Raw genomic sequence first — 25,105 nt, forward strand, 5'->3', positions numbered from 1 at the left:
TCTCATCATTCCCATTATATATATATATATATATATATATATATATATATATATATATATATATATATGTGTATACACCGTGTCTCCTCCTGCAAGATTTTTCTCAACATATCTGTACCACTCCAGGCTGCGTTCATTTTCTATAATGCACAAAAAGACATAGGTTTTGGGTCACACCCGGAATGTTCCCCAACATGAGTTGGGACACTATGATTGCGTTTTCCGTTCTGGACATTTCTTGTGTGCTCCCCCATCCTCTCCTTCAACTGTCTAGTTGTTCGTCCTACATATTGGTATCCACAGGGACACCATAATATGTAGATTACATATTTATCATTGCAGGTTATAAATTGATTTATTTTAAATTTTCGTCCATTAGCAAATGAGATGACTTCCTTTGTCCAGTTGGCAATCATTACTGACTATAGCTCCCAGTGTAGAAATTGGGAGAGGATAGTCAAGAAACATTGGGGAATTTTGGGTACAGATTATGTATTAACCCGCTGAGCGGTCTGGACGAGCTCAGCTCGTCCAGTACCGCCGGAGCCTGCCGCTCAGGCCCTGCTGGGCTGATTTGGCTCAAATAAAAAGCAGCACACGCAGCCGGCACTTTGCCAGCCGCGTGTGCTGCCTGATCACCGCTGCAGTGCGGCGATCCGCCGCATGCAGCGGCGATAGAGGGTCCCCCCCAGCCGCCTGAGCCCAGCGTAGCCAGAACAAAAAGTTCCGGCCAGCGCTAAGGGCTGGATCGGAGGCGGCTGACGTCAGGACGTCGGCTGACGTCCATGACGTCACTCCACTCGTCGCCATGGCGACGAGGTAAGCAAAACACAGAAGGCCGCTCATTGCGGCCTTCCGTGTTACTTCTGGCCGCCGGAGGCGATCGGAAGAACGCCTCCGGAGCGCCCTCTAGTGGGCTTTCATGCAGCCAACTTTCAGTTGGCTGCATGAAATAGTTTTTTTTTTTTATTAAAAAAAAACCCTCCCGCAGCCTCCCTGGCGATCTTAAAGAGACTCCGTAACAAAAATTGCATCCTGTTTTTTATCATCCTACAAGTTCCAAAAGCTATTCTAATGTGTTCTGGCTTACTGCAGCACGTTCTACTATCACCATCTCTGTAATAAATCAACTTATCTCTCTCTTGTCAGACTTGTCAGCCTGTATCTGGAAGGCTGCCAAGTTCTTCAGTGTTGTGGTTCTGTGATGCATCTCCCCCCTCCAGGCCCCTCTCTGCACACTGCCTGTGTATTATTTAGATTAGGGCAGCTTCTCGCTTCTCTCTTATCTTTTACAAGCTGGATAAATCCTCCTCTGAGCTGGCTGGGCTTTCACATACTGAGGAATTACATACAGGCACAGCTGTCTGCACTCTGCAGGAAGAAACAGCCTGACACTTCAGTGGAAGATAGCTGCAGGGGGAAAGAAACACACAAATGATCTCTTGAGATTCAAAAGGAAGGGTGTATACAGCCTGCTTGTGTATGAATGTATTTTCTATGTGTGGACATACTATACATCAACCTACTTCCTGTTTTGGTGGCCATTTTGTTTGTTTATAAACAAACTTTTAAAAACTGTTTTTAACCACTTTTAATGCGGCGAGGAGCGGTCGAAATTGTGACAGAGGGTAATAGGAGATGTCCCCTAACACACTGGTATGTTTACTTTTGTGCGATTTTAACAATACAGATTCTCTTTAATAGAACGCCAGGCAGGTTAAGAAATGTCATACCAGACAAACCAAGGTTTGTATACAGAAAATCACCCAACTTGAAAAATCTGATGGTTCCCAGTTGTGTAGACCCCCCCAAAAAGACAAGAAAGATTACTGGGATGGCAAGAGGAGGGATTTTTTCCTTGTCGCAAGTGTAAAGCGTGTAGAGAGGGTAACCCAGTAAAAACAAAGGAAGTCATCTCATTTGCTAATGGATGACAATAAAAAAAAAAAACAATTTGTAACCTGCAATGATAAATATGTAATCTACATATTATGGTGTCCCTGTGGATACCAATATGTAGGACGAACAACTAGACAGTTGAAGGAGAGGATGGGGGAGCACACAAGAAATGGGAACGATGAGACCTAGAGGACTTAATATAGATATTGACCTTGTCTGCTTCCTGGGGAAAACCTGAAGGGGAGAGAGGGGTGGTGGGAGGGTTTCATGGGATAGGGATGAGTAGGAAATTATGTAGGTATACATGGATTCAAGTATAAGGAATAAATAATACCTGTATGATCGACATATATGCCAAAAAGCATCATTAGAATAAGCAAGTAGGATGAAAAATGATTGTCCAGCAGGCTGGACTATGTATATGTTATAGATGGAAAATATGGAAGCTTTTTAACTCTATAATTGAGATTAATGTCTGTATAAATACTTAAATCACAATTGGATTTAGGGCCTGTACACACTGAAAAACGCAGGCAAAAACGCAAGCGCATGCGTTTTTAAAATGCCTGTAGTTTTAAAAACGCATGCGCTTTTGCCTGCGTTTTTTGTGCATTTACGTTTTTCTTGTAATTGCTGATTGGCTAAATAATCCTTTGTTTTTTTTCTAGTTTACATTTCAACAGGAATCAGGAGATTGCAGAGTCTTCTGGGATACTGACTTCTGAAAAACGCAGGCAAAAACGCAAGCGCATGCGTTTTTAATGCGTTTTTCATGCGCTGCGCTTAAAAAAGCGCAGCAGGCACTGCGTTTGCGTTTTTTTAAAAACGCATCGCACCAGTGTGTACAAGTCATCACGATTTTCATTCTTTTTCAAAAGACCTTGCGTTTTTAAAAACGCATGCGTTTTTAAAAACGCAACGCAAGCGCAGCAGTGTGTACAGGCCCTTAGATTTTATATTGTTATGATGCATGTAAAACGTTCTCTCACCTGAGTGGGGACTGCGCTGGGATCTATATGATCCAGCATGCTGGGCATCATAAAGATTATGGGTAAAGGAAACGTATATTTTATTTTTATTAAGTATATATCTTAGGCATTAACAAATTGTACATAAGTATAGGAATGGAAGGATGGATAGAAGCAAATAGCCCAGTATGCTTAATTGAACGTTCTGCACGTTCTAAACTGCAAGAACGGCGAGCACGGCTAAAGGGATGCGAGGGCTGCGAGCATGTGAACGGGCAGCGCAGAGAATCCTGAGTCAGGATTGGCCTGACGCAAAGGGAAGGGGAGGGAGTATAGAGTTAAAGCACTCCTAGCCAATCAGGGCCCCAGCTCCTGAAGAGTCATGGACTGTGACGAAACTAGTCATGCGGGTCCCTACACGGTGTGGAGTGTGGTAACGAGCGTGGCAACGAGGAAGCATTACGGGCGGCTGTGCGCGCGGCAGCCGTATCGGAAAGCTACGCAACACCGGGAGAGCCCTCCGGAGGCCACCGACACGGGGGAGAGCCCGTTAAAAAAAACTCATGCTGTGAATTTTGTGGAGGAAATTGTAAGTGCACTAAATTTTAAAGTTTTTAAAGTGAAAACGGTTTTACGCTATGAGGAGTTTTCTGTTTGGAGGTACAATATCAACAGCTGAGTGTATCCCTATATAATGGTACAGATAACGGTGGGGACAGCAAAGACACAGATCGCTAAGGTCGGGGTGACCTGGGAATAACCCCAAGGCGCAGCTAAGACCTAACTGGGGGTCTCAGAAAAGGGGGAGTCCCTTTCCAATACTTGGTGTGGTGGTGATGATGTGAACCAAGCCCTAGGATTAATATAGAAGATCTCACTGATAAAAATGGTATTACTGGCGAGAGGGAATCCCTCCTACGAAGAGCAGGACTGTGTTGCGCTATATTACTGAACAGATACAAAACTGAAAAGCTGGCTAGATTTATATGATCATGGCTGCTGTGGTTAAGTCTATTTTAGCCAGGCATTTATTGTTTTCACCTGGTGGTGACAAGACTTGTGCTCAACCCATAATGCTGTTTTTTTTTTGTTTTTTTTTATTCACATGGTGATTCCCAGACTTTGTTACAGAACGTTATGCTTACTGGCTGCAGTAATCACCAAATAATAGCTGCTTTTTATGCATGTTTTGTATTAGGGAAAATGTTCATAAAGCATCCCTACAAGCTTAAAATGGACCTGAACTCTTGCACAGGATAGTAGGAAAACAGAGAAATGCATCCTGTATGTATTTAGAGAGTTTAGCCTGTCTAAGTCCCCCTCATCTGTGACTAAACACAAGTTGTAATGTGATGCCTCAGCTGTGTAAGCAGCCTGCCATGGCAGAGAGCTAATTACTAAACACAGTATGTTAACAATATGTCTGCTTCCATGAAAGCAGGAAGTAGAAACACTGCAGATTTACTGCAGGATTTTTTATCAGGTGTAACAAAGAAATGTTTTTCTTTAAAGGTAATTATGCTGTTGCGTATCTTTTAGAGCATAGGAAGTTCTGCGTTCAGGTCTGCTTCAAATAAGTAATTCTTAATTAATAAACTAGTAGCCTTGTTAATCATGTACAGGTTGGGTATCCTGGGTGAGGTGGTGGCCAGTAAACATGGGGCTCCGCCCCTATCCTACCATTACCAATCCACAATCAACATTGGAGGGAGGGGTTTTCTTTTTCTTACAAAGAATTCACCTGGGTGCACCTTGATGAAAATTATATTGCTTTACCTATTTAGGAATACAAATGCCCTTAAGGGTCTCAGACATATTTAAGCTAAATTTTGAAACACTCCTGATGTGGTACCCAACGCACATTGGATGATTGTATTGGAAAATTCCTTTTATGGTTTGGCTGCATAGCATGTACAAAAATGACAATACTCCCACACATTCTCTACCACTTTGCCACTCTGCCGATATTCATACCTAAACAATGATTTGAAAAGCTACAAGGGTCAATTACTAAAGTTATCTGGGAGTAGAAACTAGTACAAATCAAGAAAGACAAATTGACTTCCTGCCATTTGGAGATCTTACCAAGCTGTTATTATCGGCAGAGTAGTGGACTGGCACTGTAATGGACAGTCCAAGGATTGGGTGGGTCTGGAGAGGTAGTTCTGTGGAGTGGATGTAGCATAGCTTCCATGGGATCGTGAGTTAGAACTGACACAGTCCGAGTTGATAGATTTACTGTCACACCCTTTGATCTGGGCCACAAACCTGGACTTTCAAATATGTAAAGAAACAAAGCTCTCCTCCACATTGGCCTTTTGACTTTGAGGTGTCATAAAAGATTCTCACTTGGCAATGCTTGCCATTACAGATCATTCTCTGAACTTTAGGTTCTACAGGGATTTCCTGTAGGGAGCTCACAGACTTCAAAAACCTGGTGTGGCAGACCTCTTCTCAGCAGAATTTAGTATCCAGGTTGTACAAACTACTGCTGGACTTGGTCCAGAAACCAGCTCTCTTGTTTAGATACATGGGAAAGTTACCTACTTAAAATAATTGATGAGGAAGATTGGGAAAAGGTCTGTATAATGATACATAAAAGTTCTCTGGGTGTTCTGACTCAAGAGATGCATTTTAAATTTGTATTGCACTGGTGCAGGACCCCTGCCCTACTACATAGATTTTTCCCTTCTGTATCTGATTTTTGTTGGAGGAGCGGGGCAGAGCTGGGTGTTTTGCTTCATATCTGGTGGCACTGTTCAGTAATAATACCCTACTAGTACGAAGTCCAAGGATTGAGTAAAGAAACCACAAGTGAAGAGCTAGAGTGGAAGCCAGAGGTCTTTTGCATCTAAACAATAGTAGTCTTCGATCATACAATACGTTCCTGGTCAAAGATCTGCTAAATGCATCGAAGGCTTGCATCCCACTGGAGTAAAAGTCTCCGGACACCCCGCCCTTGAGCTTATGGTTTCACCCTTGAGCTTATAGGATACCAGAGGTCAAACGTTTTGGAGAAACAGGAGGAGCAGGCATATACTATCACCTGTCCTGATGCCCATCCCACCCTCTGGTCTCTTCTCTGCCCCCTGTAGCTCACCTAACAGCTCCCCCCCCCCCCCACACTCGGGATCCACTTCTGGTCGGCCGGGAGCACACTGCGTGTGCTGTAGGAAACCAAGCAGGAAGTGACACGCGCTTGCCGTCACTTCCTGCTTCGGATATGTGGAAGTGCACGAAAGCGTATTGTTAAAAATGTTTACAAAACCACGTGTCACAATAGACTAACATGACTTCCAGGTCGACGCAGATTGCCACAACTCGATGCAGTGCCACAGCGTTAACGTAGTTTTTGACCTGCGTCGGGGATGCAGCAAAAATGTCACTTGCTTTGCGCCATACTGCGGAAATATGAAAGTCTCCATAGACTTTCATTGCCTGGCGGTGGGGTGCGGTAAAAATACCGCACTGCCTTGGTGTGAAATGGCCCTGATCTGCAAGCCAGTTTATTAATATTTTTGCGAATTTGGCACCTTTTTAAAAAATGAAGAATTTTTGCTTTTAAAAGACAAAGCTACGAGCCTGTCGAACGCAGACCTTGTGCAGTTCTGCTTTTGTAGACTTTCTGTTGCCAAGTCACTGGCACTGCCATCCTATAGAGAGTGTAGACAGCATTATAGCTATGTGTCCACAAGGTGTCATTCAATCCACAAGAACGCCACACCGAACTGCATTTAGTGTGTAAATTGCTGGTGTTGACAAGCTAAGTAAGCATCAGAAAAAGAAAAGGGATTTAAAAAGTAAGTAATAGCAGAAATGTAGGAAAAAAAATAATGCATTGAGATTGTATTGAGAAGTTTATTGACTTTTTTGTCAATTTGAGTAATTTGGCATCTTCTCTCCTTCGATAGTGGCGTAGTAACGTTCCTGCGGAGCTAAAAGCTATTATAGTTTAACTCTTCTGCTGCACGGTAGGAATGTAGAGCGCCTGGCTTAGCCGGCAGCCAGGCTCTGCTTTTCATGCATGTTTCTTCCAGGAGTGCACGCGTGTGCTTCTTATAACATGCACCCATGGGTGGAGAGTGCTGCCTATCTACCACCTAGACCAGGCACCATACATTGCTGGCGGATGACAGGAGAGGTAAAGTATTATCACATTTAACAATACAGTGTGGGTGGCCTGGTACCTACTAATCTATCCGCAAAGGGTAAAACATCACTTTAAAAGTAATTTCACATCAAGTTTTGTTATTGCAACAAAAAAAGTATGTGTCTGGATCTGTTTCTGACTGGCTAGCCTGGTCAGTAGTGTCTTGTGTTGAGGGGAGTGTTTTTAGGAGGTTTATAATATTTTCTCTGATCTGTATATTAAATCAAGTTCGGTTACGTTATATTTGGTGGTGCAGCATTGGTTTGGGAAATGCTTTTTTTTGGACCTTGTTGTAGGGTAAATTACTTGTTTCTCTAGCATTTGCAGCTGGAGTGGTGAAGCCTAGGATTTGTGGTTTGTAATATCTAAATAGTACAGACCTAGTTTATGTAGGTTTTTTTTATTATTGGTCATTTTATAAATACATATATTTAATGGCTAGTGAAAGAGTTTTTCAGTTATAAGTTTTCTTCCATTCACCTTCCAGATGGGAAGTGATGGGGCTTTACGTCTTAGCAATTCCGCTCTGAATAATGAATTCTTTGCATATGCTGCCCAAGGCTGGAAGCAGAGACTGTCAGAAGGTAAGATGACATCTTTTTCATTCAGTTAACATTGCTACCGGTATGTAATTCACACTCTCAGACTCGCAGCCATACGAGATAATATGGGAGATACAGTATGAGCCGTTGGTTTAAGTAAGTGTTTCTTGATGCCTGGTGTGTTCTGTAATGCTCAGACAATGTGCAGATATTGGCATGTTGTATGAATACAATGCTTTTACAGATATGGAAAAATATTAATACTGAGTTTAGATTTTCATCCGTACTAGCTTTTCCTCTTAGTAACTAAATATATTGATCTGTTTAAAAGGACTCTGAGCATAGGTATAAATTGAAAATCTGGACTTACCTGTGGCTTCCTCCAGCCTCCCGTAGACTGTGAGGTTCCAGGCATCCTCCTGGCCCCCTCCTCAGTCCCACTTGCAGCTTCAGTAATCCGGTGACTTCGGCTAAAGTTGCGCATGCGTGGGACGTACACACACCCGGTGCATCATCATGCCGTAAGCGCCCCGCTCATGCGCAACTTCGCCTGAAGTTGCCGGATTACTGGAGCCGCCAGCTGGAACACGGAAGGGGCCAAGAGGATGTCGCGGGACCTCGTGGGCTACGGGAGACTGGAGGAAGCCCCAGGTAAGTCCAGATGTTCAATTTATGCTTCTACTCAGAGTCCCTTTAACGTAGAAGTTGTTGTTGTTATATTCAGTGTGTATATAGTGCCAACATCTTCCGCAGCTCTGTACAGAGTTTATAGTCTCCTCACTTAAAGGAATACTGTAGGGGGGTCGGGGGAAAATGAGTTGAAGTTACCCGGGGTTTCTAATGGTCCCCCGCAGACATCCTGTGCCAGCGCAGCCACTCACCAATGCTCCGGCCCCACCTCCGGTTCACTTCTGGAATTTCAGACTTTAAAGTCTGAAAACCACTGCGCCTGCGTTGGCGTGTCCTCGCTCCTGCTGATGTCACCAGGAGCGTACTGCGCAGGCACAGACCATACTGGGACTGCGCAGTACACTCCTGGCGACGTCAGCAGGAGCGAGGACATGGCAACGCAGGCGCAGTGGTTTTCAGACTTTAAAATCTGACATTCCAGAAGTGAACCGGAGGTGGGGCCGGAGCATCTGTAAGTGGCTGCGCTGGCACAGGATGTCTGCGGGTGACCATTAGAAGCCCCGTGTAACTTCAACTCATTTTCCCCCGACCCCCCTCCAGTATTCCTTTAACTGTGCCTCAGAGGGGCTCACAGTCTAATCCCTATAGTCCAATGCCCATCATACCCCATTTTTCAATGCTTGCATGTTTACCTGTTTTGTTTTTTGTTTGATACGGTTTATTTTATTATTTGTGTTAAAAAAATTCACAAATGCTTTACAGAAGTTGCAGCTATGTTACAGAGTTTGCAAAGGCTACTTCTGAGTTATATTAAACACAGTATATCAGTGTGCAAGATTACCGCATGATTAAAAAATATATATGATTTTTAGTACAAAACGTTACTCAGTATTGGAGAATAGCATCAGTTGCAAGGACTTGATCATTTGGAACAAGCCCTTTCTTGGGATATTGAATGTGTAAGATGCAAGAATCAAAGTCACATAATAATTGTGTTCTACCTGACCGTAGTTTTTGTATGAATGGTTCTAATGTTTAATTGTTCATGTCTACAGAAACCAAGAGTACAAGTCACAAACACTGCACCACTTTGTTAATCCGATACAATAAAGTTATGACCAACATTGTCTCATTGCCACCATTTTGTACGAAACTGACACTGCAACCAACAAAGTACTGCAGTGTGTGTGAGAACCATATTTTAGCCATTTGTTTACTTCTGCACAATGAAGTATGGAGTCAGTAATTTCTGTAGAGTGGAAACTTATTGGATCAAGATCAGCAACTCTATGAACACCTTCCCCCTGATATCAGTTGTTGCTCGGTGTTGATTCAGAACCAGGACAACCTGTATATCACAGGAAGATGGGATGAAGGCTGCAGTAATCTCCTTCTCCTGGGCAAAGTGCAGAGTGCATAATACCTGCTGCTTATTCTATAGTAAAATACAACATCAAACTTCCAATGGGGTGGGAAAGGAACCATAAATTAAAAGAAGCGCACAGTCCTTATTTAAAGGGACTCCGAGCAGTGCAGAAACTATGGAAAGATGCATATCATTTTAAAGCTCTCTTTCTCCTCTTTCCAATGATATATAAACCGCCGCCCTACGCCTTTTAGTTTTCGATATTTTCGCGATTGAAATTGCCGCGGCCGTGATTTCAATCACGAAAATAGAGAAAACTAAAAGGCGTAGGGTGACGATTTAGGTGTCACCAGAAAGAGGAGAAAGAGAGCTTTAAAATGATATCCATCTTTCCATAGTTACTTGTATTACACAGGACGACTTTTTCCTAAAGTCAGCAGCTCCATTCTGCTGAATGGAGCTGCTGACACTGGGGAAAGTGTCATCCTGTGTAATACAAGTAACTATGGAAAGATGGATATCATTTTAACACGCAGAGACCCAGTGTTGTAATATTACAACATCACATTTAAGGCTAAAAAAAAACAACCTCCCCCATTCTCTTCTTTTTAAAACCTCATGTACATTACTAATAGGACCTATTGTTCAGTTCTGCAACACTATTGGATGATTGAATGTATAAATAGGTCTGTTTATTTGGCCATGAAGTCATACAACTCTGTTGCCTGCTTTGGAGTATATCATCTTGTTGTTTTGGACAGGATACATCAAGACTCAAGTAAATAAAAAGTTTGAAATATTTTTTTCTGTGATAATTAACATGTGTAGAGCATGCAGATTTTGTAACATCATCAAATATACTGATATTGAGAGATTTGGAGATGGTTATTTCTATGTTGTAATTTTACAACAGTGGGTCATAGTGGTAGCAAGATTTTGTCTGCATAGTAAACTTGAGAAGGTGACAGTTTTCTTTGAGGCAAGGATGAAGGGGTTTGCATGACTAATTGAATAATTTGTCTACCTGATAAGAGTTGTGGAATGGAAAGTGTGAAGTTGAAACATGAAACATGGACTAATGCTGGAAATACACGGGTCGATCTGGCGGCCGATTAGCCGCCGGATCGACTCCCACTGCGTCCCCGCTTGTCCGCGCGTGCACCCGGATCGATTCCCACTCGTCCCCGCAGGCGCTTCTTATCTCCCGCTCGATTCGCCGTTATTGTCCGGCCGCGGGTATCGAGCACGGAATCGATCCCCGCGGTGATCGGACACGTCGGATATTATCAATCGAGCCATCAGCGGCTCGATTGATAAGGGGGCATCGAGCCGTGTATGCCCAGCATTAGGGCTGGTGCACACTGAGCGGGTTTTCTCGCGTTTTTTTTTTACAGCCGCTTGCGGCTGTGGAAACGCGTGGGTAATGTATTTCAATGGGGTGGATCACAGAGCGGGAGGCATTTTGCAGAAACGCATACTCCCGGGGGGTGAGGAATTTTTTGGATTGCGGAGGCGTTGCTGCCTCCAATGTAAAGAATAGGAAACACGCAAACCGCTCTGAAAAACGCCAGTTCAGAGCAGTTTTGCAGGTGTTTTTGTTACAGAAGCTGTTCAGTAACAGCTTTAATGTAACAATATATGAAATCTACTACACCAAAACCGCTACCCAAAAACGCAAAACACTAGGTGAAACGCTTCCTAAAAATGAGAAAAAGTGTTTCAAAAACCGCTAGCGTTTAGCGGATCGGTTTTTGGTGTGCACCAGGCCTTAATATCAAACCTGGCTGTTCCTGCCTGACAGGAAAGTCATTGGAACTTCCACAAATGCCTATCTCCTGCAGCCCTCAGACCTGCCAATACATATGGTAATTGATGACATTTTTCATTGTTTGATGCATCCACTGTAAACAGGCACCCAATTTGTACATCACAGGGTCCTGCTTGCAGACTTCCTAACCTTTTTTTGTGCCCTGTTGTATCAACTGTTATCCCCTGTTACCACCTGTTCTTTAACAGCTAATTTAATTAGAGTTTTTGTATACCTGTGGTTAGGTGCTGGCAATTAGCTAATTTGTTTAATTTATGTATGTCTCTACCTACTGTATAGAGCCTTTAGAGTAAATTCATGGGCCAAAAGGCCATTACCCCATAACAGCTTCCTGGTCAGCACACTATTAAACTGTAATATTGCCCACTTGAGCCATAGATAAACATGGACATTACCTTGCACATTCAGTTGTAACTGACAGCAGCTGATATATAACTGATATATAACTGACAGCAACTGGTATATTTCAGTCCTGACAATCTTGTTAGAACTGGAAGGGATCACTATAAGAAGAAACCGGTGAGCTTCTGAGAGGAAAGGTAAGGATGTAATATTCATTTGCAGCTACGTCATGTGCTTATTTTAAATAATTGTACTCAGTACAGGTTCCTGTTAAATACACTGACAGCAGAAACATAAATAACGACAGGGCAGTGCAGGCGATACTGCACTTGGAATTTACCGCCCTGACATGCCCCCTTTCTGCTTCTTGAATACTAGTTTCGGAAAATTTACCGCACAATTACCGCACGCACGATATTGACATGCGATGTCATTCATGAATACTAACTTCCGCTACATGCTTGCGCTAAATTACCGAACGCTGGATAGAGCATTCGGAAAGTGTTCGGTAACACTTGATGAATCGAGGCCATAGTCTGGATCCAGTGTTTTTTTTTATATGATACTAATTTTTTGTATTAAATTGATAATAAAAATTTATTTTTTCTTTATTATAGTGTTGTTATTGTGCATATACATGAACTTATGTGGGTCTTTATAAACTGTAAAGTAAAAAATAACTTTTAATTGTTCCTTACATGTGTTCAGAGTGCGAGTGATACTATTGAACTTCTGCTACTCTACAAGCCCAGCGTTGCAATTTTACAACATCCTCCCAAAAAGTTACTAAAATGTCAAAATAAAAAAAAAAACACTGATTTAGGCATCACAAGCCTCCTATAACAACATGTGAAAGGTTGAAACATTTTTTTGAAGTTTTTTTCTATATTTGGGTCTCTGGGGGTTAAAGCTCTCTTTCTCCTCTTTCTCGTGACACCTAAATCGTCACCCTACGCCTTTTAGTTTTCTCTATTTTCGTGATTGAAATCACGGCCGCGGCAATTTCAATCGCGAAAATATCGAAAACTAAAAGGCGTAGGGTGGCGGTTTATATATCATTGGAAAGAGGAGAAAGAGAGCTTTAAAATTATATGCATCGTTCCATAGTTTCTGCACTGCTCGGAGTCCTTTTAAAGAGAGTCTGAAGCCTCATAAAATGTCATTTTTTATTGAACAATTCCCTTCTACACTATCACCCTCGCTAAAACGCTGCATTCCTACAGGAGATTGCTGTATCTAAACCCCCCAAATCCCCGGGGCAATATTGGGGGAGCAATTCTTGTGGGAGAGCTGGCAGGCACTTGTGAAACGCTGTAAATTACTGGCATATGTCTCTGTACACCCAGCAACACTGTGCTCAAGACGACAGGCAAAGTCCATGCAAAGTATCCGAGAGGCAAGAAATGTCTGGCACTATAGTTTATTTGTGCAACATTAGTGGAAAAAAACATGTGGCAAGATGCAGTTGATGCAACAAAACGTGCAGATAAACGAACTGGCATAGTATCAAAAATGTGGCATTACAAAAATGTTTGCTGTACCTGGGTGTGGGGGAGGTTGCAGGTTTGCCAATTGGTGCACGGCCCTACGACCGCTTCGCAGGGCAAACGCCAAGCCCCATCTGAGGTGTGCACATTATAGCGGTAAGCTCTGCCTCCCAAGGCAGCAAAATCCACGATTTTCAATGTCGTGGATTTTTGCCGCAGTATTTGGGGTGGTTTAAATACAGCGATCTGCCACGGGGAAGTGGTGTTTTAGCTGGGGTGATAGTGTAGAAGGGAATTGTTAAATTAAAAGTGACATTTTATGAGGCTTCAGAGTCTTTATTTAAAGATTAACTGTCGCAAAAATCTTAAAATTTAATACGCTTACAAAGAAGTACATTTCTTCCTGAGTAAAATGAGCCATAAATTACTACTCTCCTATGTTGCTATTTACAGTTAGTAGTAGAAATCTGATATTACCGACAGGTTTTGGGCTAGTCCATCTCTCCATTGGGGATTCTCAGCATGGCCTTTATTCTTTATAATTACACTCCCTGAAAAAGATTTGTACAAAGATGCTGACCAGCCTCCCTGTTCACCGTACACTTTTTTTTTGGCAGTTGGACGAAGCAACTGCCATTCATTAAGTGCATTTTGAAAATAAACCAAATCCCTTTGAACCCCCCATGAGGAGATGGGCTAGTCCAAAACCTGTCGGTTCTGTCAGATTTTTACTACCTACTGTAAGTGACAGCAATGTAGGAGAAAAGTAATTTATGGCTCATTTTACTCTGGAAGAAACATAATTCTTAATTGTATATGTTTACATATATTTTAAGTTTTAAGATTTTCTCCGTTAAAGAGAATTTGAAGTGAAAAAATAAAAAACAAAAAAAAACATACCTAAGATTAGAGAAGGCTCTGGGTCCTAATGAGCATTCCCATTCCCTTCACAGTCCCTGCGTTTTTTTTAGTGCTGGCTCCCGCATTCAGTTCTTCCGCCACGGGAGGCTTCAGGGGTCTTCAGACTGCTCCGTACTGTGCATGCGCAAGAGCGTGTGCTTGCAGCTTGCATGTGCACATTATGTAGTGGACCGTCTTCGGGAGAAACAAGGCTCCTGAAGACTTTTGAAGCCTCGGGCAGTGGCAGAGAGCAGTATCCCACCTATCGGTCGTAGACTGCTAACGTGGGAGCCAGCACTGGAACGTGGGAACCAGGAGAGGAAGGGTAAGGCTCTATAGAGGACCCAGAGCCTCCCCTCTCCTTAGGTAAGTATCGTTTTTTTGTTTTGTTTTTTCACTTCAGACTGTCTTTAAAGGGATACTGTAGGGGGGTCGGGGGAAAATGAGTTGAACTTACCCGGGGCTTCTAATGGTCCCCCGCAGACATCATGTGCCCGCGCAGCCACTCACCGATGCTCCGGTCCCACCTCCGGTTCACCTCTGGAATTTCAGACTTTAAAGTCTGAAAACTACTGCGCCTGCGTTGCCGTGTCCTCGCTCCCGCTGACGTCACCAGAAGTGTATAACACAAGCCCAGTATGGTCTGGGCCTGCGCAGTACGCTCCTGGTGACATAAAGGGAAGCGAGGACACAGCAACACAGGCGCAGTGGTTTTCTGACTTTAAAGTCTGAAATTCCAGAAGTGAACCTGGGGCGGGACCGGAGCATCAGTGAGTGGCTGCGCGGGCACAGGATGTCTGTGGGGGACCATTAGAAGCCCCGGGTAAGTTCAACTCATTTTCCCCCCACCCCCCTACAGTATTCCTTTAAGGCTTTTTATCATATTGGATAGGGAAAAGAAAGTATACAGAAAAATTGTTTTTGGGTTTCGTCATCTTTTTCATTTTTATTTTGTTTTGGTTTTTTAGGAGAATTTACCCCAGAAATGCAAATGCGAATCAGACAAGAAATTGAAAAAGAAAAGAAAACTGAAGTTTGGAAAGAAAAATTCTTTGAAAGATTTTATGGGGAAAAGTAAGTAAACGCCTTTCTTATTTTAAAATATGGCAGGACATTTATCAGAAAGAAAGCTTTAATTTGTTTTCTTCTGTTTTTGTTTTTGTTTTATCAATTTTATGATTCTTAACCACTTGCCGACGGCTACACGCCGGTAGGCGTGGCCGCGGCGGCAGCCCCAGGACCGCCTAACGCCAATTAGCGGAAAGTCCTGGGGCTTGCATTTGCAGGGCATCTCCTGCTTGGTGGGCGGAGCTCCGCCTTCAGTCTCCGAGCGGCGATTGCCGCTCTGGAGACTGTAACGGTGAAACCGCCGCTTAATTGTATTGTACAGCGCTGCGATCTGCAGCAGCGCTGTACTGGGGACAGCCGTGTGACACGGCCGTCCCCCTGGAGGACGAGAGAGCGATCGGCTCTCATAGGCTGAAGCCTATGACAGCCGATCGCCGTTATTGGCTGCCTGGGGGGTGGGAGGGATGGAGGGAATAAAATATTTAAAAAAATACACATTTAATAAAAAAAAATAACATAAATATTTATATTTAAAAAAAAAAACAATGCAGGGGCGATCAGACCCCACCAATAGAGAGCTCTGTTGGTGGGGACAAAAGGGGGGGGGGATCATTTGTGTGCTGTGTTGTGCGGTCCTGCAGCTTGGCCTTAAAGCTGCAGTGGCCAATTTTAAACAAACTGACCTGGTCACTAGGGGGTTTAAGCCCACGGTCCTCAAGAGGTTAAAGGAGTGAAAATTTTAAAACACATGCATACACATACTTAAAAGAGGTACATTTCTTTCTGAGTATAGTGCACTATAGTTTACTTTTCACCTATGGTAATGTGGCTTACAATAGGCAGTTACAATCTGACTAGCTTTGGACTAGTTCATTTCCTCATGGAGGATTCTCAGTATTTCCTTTATTTTCTTTAAAAGCATTCCCTGAATAGGCTCTGTAGAAAGATGCCAGCCAGCCTCCTTATTCTCTGATCACTTTTCTGGCAATTAGACTGAGCAACTACCGTTCAGTAAATGCTTTTTGAAAATAAAGAAAACCTTGAGAATCCCCAGTGTCGAGACTGGATTGTCTAAGTGAAAATGTCATTGGAAAAAAATAAATGTATAGTGCATTTTACTTTGGCGGGAAACGTACATTTTTCATGTATAAATATACACATGTATTGTAATTTGTTTCTTGATCATGGCCCTTTCACCCTGCCATACACTTTTATCTGGTAAATGATTAATACTGTAGAATCTTGTTGTAGTAAACTCTGATATAGTAAACCTCTGGCTATAGTAAACTCAGTCCCCAGGTTCCCGAGAATGAGACGGTATGGGTATACAATGTATGCCGAATCTTAAAATAGTCAACTTCTGATATAACAACAACTTGCACAAGTCCCTTGGAGTTTGTTTGTTTTTTAGGGATTCTACTGTAACAATCATTTACATAAATACTACCATGGATATGCATATCAGCAGAAATTTGATGCAGTGGCGATCTGACTTCTTCTGTAGCTAGCTTTGTACTGCTCAGTGCAGTAGTGATATTTTTTTTCCAGCTTTGTTAGTATACTCCAGTTCAGAGGAGTCAGAACACTGGATCGGCATGGATTAGAAGGGCAAGGTTCAGTTTACAGGATGAAGCCAAACTTCCTGTGTGGCAGTTGGGTCACATGGAGAACAGTCACCGCATGCTTCCTTTTCATGTTCATAATTATGACAGTACATTTAAGGTGGTTGAGTAGAGTTTTTAACTTTTATCGGCATGTTTTATTAATCAAAACAAATTATACTGCAGGTTTACTTTAAAGAGGAAGTGCAGTGAAAATAATGTAATGAAAAAAAGTGCCTAATTTTTACAATCATTATTTATAAATTATTTAGTCAGTGTTTGCCAATTGTAAAATCTTTCCTCTCCCTGATTTACATTCTGAAATTTATCACATTGTCGTCATTTTTACTGTTGGCAGGGGATCTCTGTGGAAGGAGATGCTGCTTTTTTGGCAGTTAGAAACAGGTGTTATTTCCCACAGTGTGAAGTCAGTACCCTGATGCTGACATCACACTGTGGAAAGGTTTTCAACACAATATCAGCCATGCAGAGCCCCCTGATGATCTGTTTGAGAAAAGGTGAAGGTTTCTCATGGGAAAGAGGGTATTAGCTACTGATTGGGATGAAGTCCAATCCTTGGTTACAGTTCCTCTTTAAAGGGAATGTCCGAGGAAAATACAAAAAAAAAATTACTTACCTGGGGCTTCCTCCAACCCCTGGCAGCCATCATGTGTCCTCGCCGCAGCTCCGCTCCCAGACGGTGGCCCGGGATCCCCTCCGTTGCGGATGCCGACCTCACCAGGTCGGCATCTACTGCACCTGCGATATCGCTGAACTGGTCTGGAGTGTTCTGTGCAGACGCAGTAGTTCTGCACCTGCACAGAGCACTCCAGACCATGTGAGCGAGATCATGAACGGCACTCGCGCAGGCTGGCATGTGTAACGAAGGGGACCCCGGCTGGAAGTGGAGATGCGGCAAGAGACATATCGGCTGCCAAGAGCTGAAGGAAGCCCCGGGTAAGTAGATTTTTTTTTTTTTAAACCCGCATCTGTCCTTTAAGTAACATCCATAACTGAATTTGGCCATTTTTAGTACATGGAATGCTGCATTAAAGCAAACCTGAAGTGAAAATAAACGTATGAGAAAATAAATTGTATGTGTAGTACCAGTGGTAAATAAAACATCAGTAACACAAATTAGTCTCATATTTTTATTTTCCATTTATTGGCTTCATTTTTAAGATTGCATCAGACTGTCACAGCCACTGTTAAGAAATCCAATTCTGCCTTGCTAAACTGGAAAAGAAAGAGAAGTAATGACCATTTGAACTTTCCTGCACTAAACCTTATTATCACTTATTGGGCTTGATTCACAAAAGCGTGATAACTGATAGCACGGCCGTGCTATGCAGTTACCACGTGATGTGACGCGCGTAAACCCTTTACGCGCGTCACATCACATGGTAACTGCATATCACGGCCGTGCTATCAGTTATCACGCTTTTGTGAATCAAGCCCATTGTCTCCACTGTTTTGGCTTCTGCTTATTTTCAGGGATGAGCTGAATTTTTACCAACTGTTGACAAGCTCATTTGCATGGATAACACAATTTTTTAAACTCTTGCTATACTGGAAAACAGAAAGGGCCATCAGGCTATTTCTTATTAGAACTAGTACTCTATGTACTTGTGTTTATCGCCTCATGTCAAATTTCACTCCAGGTATGCTTTAAAGGGATTCAGGATTAGAACACATAGATTAATATGCTTTTTTGTTATTTATTTTTTAGATCTGGAATGTCCAAAGAGGAATCTTTACAACTCACATCTCTGCAAAACAGCAGTGAAGATGAAAGTAGTTCACTAGAAACATCTCTGAACCTACCTGGCCCATCTACTCAGTTTGATATCAGCACTCCTAATAGTAATGATACTTCAGTTGTATTGGAAACTGAAGTTGTTGAAGAAACTGTGTGCAACATGGAGCAGGTTCCATCCAAGGATATTCTGGTTGAAGGAGACCTAGAGGAAATATTGTTATCTGAAGAATCTGTAATTCATGAGGAGATAGCTGAGGAAGTGGAGACCAGTATCTGTGAGTGCCATGAAGATGCTGAAAAAGTTGAGATTGAGCTTTCAGAAGAAGTTGAAAATCCAGACTCAAAAGCAGAAAACAAAGAGCCTGATGAGAATGGGGAGTCTTGTGGTGTTATGGAACATGAACTGGTACCTATTTTAGAAACTGAGGAAGAAGTTAAACCTGATAATCAGGAAGGTGGTCCACCAGAAGCTGGAACAGATCTGCCTGAATCCAGATCTCGAACTCCTTCTGTATCTTCGCACAGTTCCTCTGTGGAACCAACTGAACAGGATGTCTCAACAGCTGAGGATTTAAATGCGGTAGAAGATAATGGTGTTTCCACTAGTACTACTGATTCTGCTTGTGCTGTGGAGGCTCCTGCTGTTGAGATGGAGTTGATCAGTGAGCCAGAGGAACAGCTTTCTGAAGCTGCTTGCATTTCTGAAACCTCATTTTCTTCACAAAGTCCTGAAGAAGCTTGTGTTAGTATTGCTTCTCCTGGTGGTGACACACAGTCTGCTTCAGAGGAACCTTACACGCCTGCCTCTGCTGAAGGTGCTTTTCTTTCTGAGGTTTCAAGTTTTGAAAATGCTGAGTCAGAAAGTCTTCAAAAGCCCTCAGCAGAAAGTCCTCCAACCTCTGTGGCTTCAGATGTTTCACCGGTTTCCACCTCTCCAGTACTATCTGAAGCATCTCCTCCCTCAAATAATCCGCTAACACCTGAACCATCTCCATCGTCAAACTTGCCATTAACCTCGGAAGCCTCTCCCATGTCAGATGTTCCTTTAATATCGGAGACATCTTCAGTTTCATCCATAGCACTGACCTCTGAGACTGGACATGGAGCAAATTTGCCTGCAGCTTCAGATGCTTCTTCTGTATATAGCCCTCCACCAAATGAGCAACTCATGCTTCAGCAAGGAGGTTCCCCTACATCATCTGATGAATCAAGGTCACCTTCAAAAGATGAAACGGATGCCTATTCTGAAGCATCACAAACTGACACTATTGGTACAGAGAATGAAAGGCTTGAAAACCTGAAATACAATTCGGCAACTCCAAATTCTGACACTTCGCTTTCAGAGGATAATCTTAATCAAAAACATTATCAGAGTGAGGTAGATCATGAGAAACAAAATATCTCATCTGTAGCTGAACTGTCACCACCCGATACCATAACTATTAAAAACAATTCAAGTCATTATCGAATTGTTGACAAAAAATATTTATCTCCAACTCAAGAAGATTTTGACGGAATCCATTGTAGGAATGAGTCCACTCATACAAAATCTCATGATAAACCATATGCTGCCTCAGTAGAAGTGTCTGGATATTATGAGTCCACAAGAAGTAAATCCCATAAACAGCAAGCAGGATCCCAAGGGCGAGTAGACAGCTCTCACTGCAAGTTATATGAGCACAGTAAACAGTCAGACACAGTTAGTCGTGAGCCTGAAATTTCCAAAAGAAAAACGGCCGAGTTGCATACCTTTGGGAACTATAAAGAGAAACGACCAAGAATAGATGACGACCACTCAGCTAGATCGTCAAACTCCAGCCAAGCTGACAGGGATCATCCACCTAGAGAAGAACCACGGGTTCCTCCTCTCAAGGTAAAATACCGGATTGTGCTCAGTTTGTGTTTAACACAATGTTCTGACTTCAGGTTGTACATGTCATGTGAAACCTCATCCAAGTATTATACTTCTGTTGTTCGAGATGATCATTTCAGGTCACAAACTGATGTCGTCTGTTAAGACGCCTATTTGTTCCTGCACCTGCCCATGCTGAGATGAACAATTATTATCCAGGCTGGACTTTTGGGACATTTGCCACTTTGCTTTTTTGCAGCAAGGAGTTTTCCGGCTTCTCTTTTCCTTGGAAGACATATGGAAGCTGTCATATTTATTTCCTTTTAAACAATACCAGTTGCCTGGAAGGCCTACTGATCTTTCTGGTCAGTAGTAGGGTCAAATCACAAACCTGAAAGAAACATGCAGCTAATCTTATCAGATTTTGGCATATACATCTTAAATGCATGTTAGTTCAGCGTCTACTGCTTAAAGTATTGGAGGCAGAGGATCAGCAGGACTGCTAGGCAATGTACATTATTTAAAAAGAAATAAACATGTCAGCCTCCACATTCCTCTCACCTCAGGTTCCTTTTAATTTCCTTTAAACTGCAAACCTTTGTGGCAGATTATCTGAGCTTATCATTTTTGAATTGCACATCACCAGACCTTTACTGACATTACTAAATTAACTGGGCGTGCTGTGCTCTGAGGAAATGCCCACCCTGAAAAAAGTCTGCCTGATTTTTCTTTGAAATAACGTATTATATATTGTTTTGGGGGCTTAGTGCCCTTACTGTGTTTCCTCAAAGTGCAATGCCTGCCTCCTTTTGGACAGGAAACGTGCTTCTACTCACACTTAGTGTATCAGTAGATGTCCATGCACGCTTAAAAATGTTTTACATTGTTCCACGTTATCTTTTTAGGAAGCTAAATTACAAAATTCCCTCAAGTCACCATTATATCTCCTTTCCTGCCTCTGCTAGGCTGATAAGTGCTCGTACACAGCAGGAAATGTTATTGTCTGAACTTATTTGGGGTGCTTCTCCTGATGTCCACAGACTGATTGTTAGTGACCCACGTTTGTGTGGGAATAAGTCACACAGCGAATAGTTATTTCCAGTGCCCAAAGTTGTAGGTGTGCACAGATATGACAGGTCTTATGACGATCACTTGCAGATCCTATAATTTTAACATCTTTAGGCTTTCAATAAAAAAAGGTGTTTACAATTCCTCTAGAATTCTGAGAGAATTTGTAAAAAATGTTGCCACATAGATAATCTGTTTCGGTTTTTTTTATCAGCCAAAATGGAGTTTCACTTTCTGAATGGTTACATCTAAATATGTAGTTTTTCAAGACATGATGGGCTTGATATACTAAGACAAATGGCATGCCTTATCAAAATGAACACACCTTATAAAAGTTAACACGCCTTATCAGAGTAGCACAGCGAGCGTTACGAACGTATGCTTGCTAATTGGCACTCCACTCGTCCTGCCCTGAGCCCCTGCGGGTTTGTAGGTCTCCTTCAACCCTAAGGCGTGTTAACTTAATTGGGCATGCTATTTGTCTTAGTGAATCAAGCCCGATCTGTTTTTATTGCCTGCACTTTCCTGCAGTCTTCTACCTGTCTACATTTTCTCAGAAAACTGAGCCAACCTAGGCACCCGCCACCCTCTATAGTCTTCCAGAATCCTGCTGGACAGTTAGTACAGGCACACCATCAGAACATTTTACCTAGTTTAAATAGGCAGCTGCTAGGTTCACTTCATGGCTGAATTTGCGACAGAACTAGATTAAATGTACAGTAATTAGATGTTAACTACCTGCGGACCGCCGCAGTATAAATCTACGGCGGGCAGGGGGCGCTGCGGTTCTGACCTGACGTAAACTCTACGTCCCATTGACCGCGCGTCCCCGCCGCTGTCGCCGCTCGATCTCTGCCGCAATATGCTGCCCTGCCGCCTCTATGACGGCAGAGCACTTGTGAGCTGGGCAGGAGCCGTTTTCATTGGTTCCTGGCCCTGTCATTTATGTAAGCCATTCCCATTGGCTTACATGGAGTGACAGGGTCAGGAGCCAATGAAAGCGGCTCCTGACCGGCGCGCAGTGCTCTGCCGTCATAACGACGGCAGAGAGAGCAGCCTGCGGCGGGGACAGAGTGGTGTGACCGTCGGGAGCTGCAGATTTTAGCGGCGATTCGTCGGGAAGCGGCGGTTTACTGGACCAGCACCCTCTAGTCCTTAAGGGGGCAGAGGGTGCTGGTCCCAAAGTGGTTAAACTCTTACATTACATACAATAACAGTCCTTTGTTGCTTCCCTTCACTAATTTCCAATGACATGGCAGATTTACATAAAATGTCCTTTTGCCTGAACCAACAACACATACAAAGGACCCACGAAGCAGCTATCAGTTCATGCCCATTGGTACTATCTGGGTCTGTCTAACTACATGATCCCATCAAGGGTTTCTTGAACATAATTTGTAGTGGTGTTCATACCCAGTAATTTAACATCATCATGATTGACAAGCACCACCTACAGTTAACATGGTAATAGCAACCAGAAAGTTATTGTTCTACTTAGCCCACTCTTGGCTTCTAAAGCTACGTAGACACTTTAAATTTATGTTTTCGAGAAAATTAATTCATGATCAATTTGGGCGAGAGTTTAGGAATGAATGCTGTACTGACATACTGCTTAGCTATGAGCATTCAGACCTGCTCTGTGGAGGAGGTGTCGGATGAGCGGAAGGCACTCCACTGCAGGAGATGCATGCAAGAACAGAGGATGGGTATTACTGACCCTAAATGAAGGATTACTAATAGAGAAGTAAGCGAGACACTAATAGTTCTGGCTTACATGCAGATTTCATGCAAATTATATTCAGCTTGGAACCTAGCCAATCACATGCATTTCCTGACAATTTTAATTGAACCGGTTCCATGCTGCATTAAATTTCCATGCAAGTTTCGGTATATTAGCATCTAGTTCACCATCTCTAATCAATAATGAACTCCTTAGCAGCATTGAGAGACATTCGTGCACACTTGTAGCTGAGAAGATGACAAAACCTTGTTTTGGCCGGCATAAATGTATTGTGTGCACTTGGCTATACGCTGCAGTGACCACTAGCGTTTCTTTGGTAAGGCAAATGAGTCGCATATAATTGATGCAGAGTTCATCCTTATCTAACTAAAAGTTGGAATATGAATAGACTGCAAGTTGAAGCATGAATATCAGCTGCGTGATAATACAACTGGTATTTACAGTATTACATGCCTATTTTACAATTCTAAAAGGCAGCCATTGAGGTAAAAAGAGGATTAGTCTGTACTCACAATTCAGCTTTAATGTTTTATCAATAGACGGTCATCACAGCGAAGTTACAACAATAAAAATGTTGATTAGTCTGAGTACTTAATAGCAATTAGCTAGATATTTCTGCCTAATTATTCATTGTAAAAAGAAACCTGTTTTGTGATCATTTCCTATAGAAGTTGTGAATGTGTGCTTTATTGTGCTTGAAATGTACTGTATACTTGGTTGAAAACATATGGGTGAACAGGGGCTTTTTTCATGTTCAGAAAAAAAAGATCTACATTACTGCTAAATCCATTATGACTGAAACTGCAATTTGATGAAGAGTTTCTGGTGTCCTTGTGCTTAAAAGGACACAAAACCGTCTAATGAACAAATGTACTGACGATATAGACATTAGCGAAACGTTTGACGTGCTCTCCTTCAATATCCTATTGTTACAAATGTTCTGCACTTCATGAGTGTGTTCTCTAAAGCTGACATATGGAAATTAATGATGAGGTTAATTAATTTTATCCATTATGTAGCAGTCACGTATTGCTCACTTCTTAATAGCCACGATTTGGCCTTACCATTCCCTGCTTACTGTCTTGTGTCCCCTATAAGAGCCATACAAGGTATTCATACAAGACTAAATCTCTTGCTAAATAACATACTGTAAAGTCTTTGCCTGTGAGCAAAGAAGGAAACATTTTGGTATTAATGAACTACCACAGAAGATATCCACCTGTTATGCAAAAATACATTTATTGCAAACAATTACAGAACATGACCCCAATTGTTAACACACACACACACGCACACACACTTACACTTTTTAGCTGTGTACATTTTAGGTTGCAGAAAAAATATATTTGTCTGCTCTAGTTACCAAGCTACTGTATTGTGTGTGCTTCTAATAAGGCTCTGTTCCTACTGTATTAGATTCATTCATTCATCAGGGGAGGTTAATTACCATGAAAGGAGGAGTAAGAATAAAGAGAGGCCACCCAATAGGGATTAGGGGGATCAGCCTCATGGATTGAGCAATGCTTCTGTAGGCATAAAGTCATTGGCCAATGTCACGGCAAACAGTTCAATTGGCTATGATCATCTTTTTGTCTGTACTAGGCTGCTCAGAATGAAATATAGAATGTATACCATTCTGACGACTAAATAGTTTAGACTTGGTTATTCAGTACATTTTTCCCAAGTGTTTTCAGCATTCAGTAACAAGCTACATGATCTTTCATTTTCAGGTTTGCAGATAGCAGGGCATAAAATTACTTAGTTTTTGAAGTGCTCTATATATATTTTCTGCTGTGGCATGCTGCTGCCTTTATATGTTCTACTACTGTTTTGTTTTGCAATAAGAAGCCAGTTTAATGCATAATGGGGAAAGGCTGAGGCAGTAATATGATGGGTAAGCTATC

The 25,105-nt window shown here is 42.3% G+C and overlaps 1 protein-coding gene across 2 annotated transcripts in view; it reads left to right on the forward strand.

Moving 5' to 3' along the window:
• ASXL3 (ASXL transcriptional regulator 3) overlaps positions 1-25,105 on the forward strand; it is a 149,270-nt gene that overhangs the window by 118,910 nt on the left and 5,255 nt on the right. The window contains exons 8-10 of one of the 2 annotated variants that reach the window (XM_068237321.1): positions 7,505-7,601; positions 15,081-15,186; positions 18,511-20,413. In XM_068237321.1, coding sequence (XP_068093422.1) covers positions 7,505-7,601; positions 15,081-15,186; positions 18,511-20,413 — 2,106 coding nt within the window. Of the gene's footprint in view, positions 1-7,504; positions 7,602-11,862; positions 11,923-15,080; positions 15,187-18,510; positions 20,414-25,105 lie in introns of those variants that run through there. The other variant, XM_068237322.1, reaches the window with a different exon arrangement.

Source organism: Hyperolius riggenbachi, chromosome 5 (assembly GCF_040937935.1).
Source record: "Hyperolius riggenbachi isolate aHypRig1 chromosome 5, aHypRig1.pri, whole genome shotgun sequence".
Taxonomy (NCBI): Eukaryota; Metazoa; Chordata; class Amphibia; order Anura; family Hyperoliidae; genus Hyperolius; species Hyperolius riggenbachi.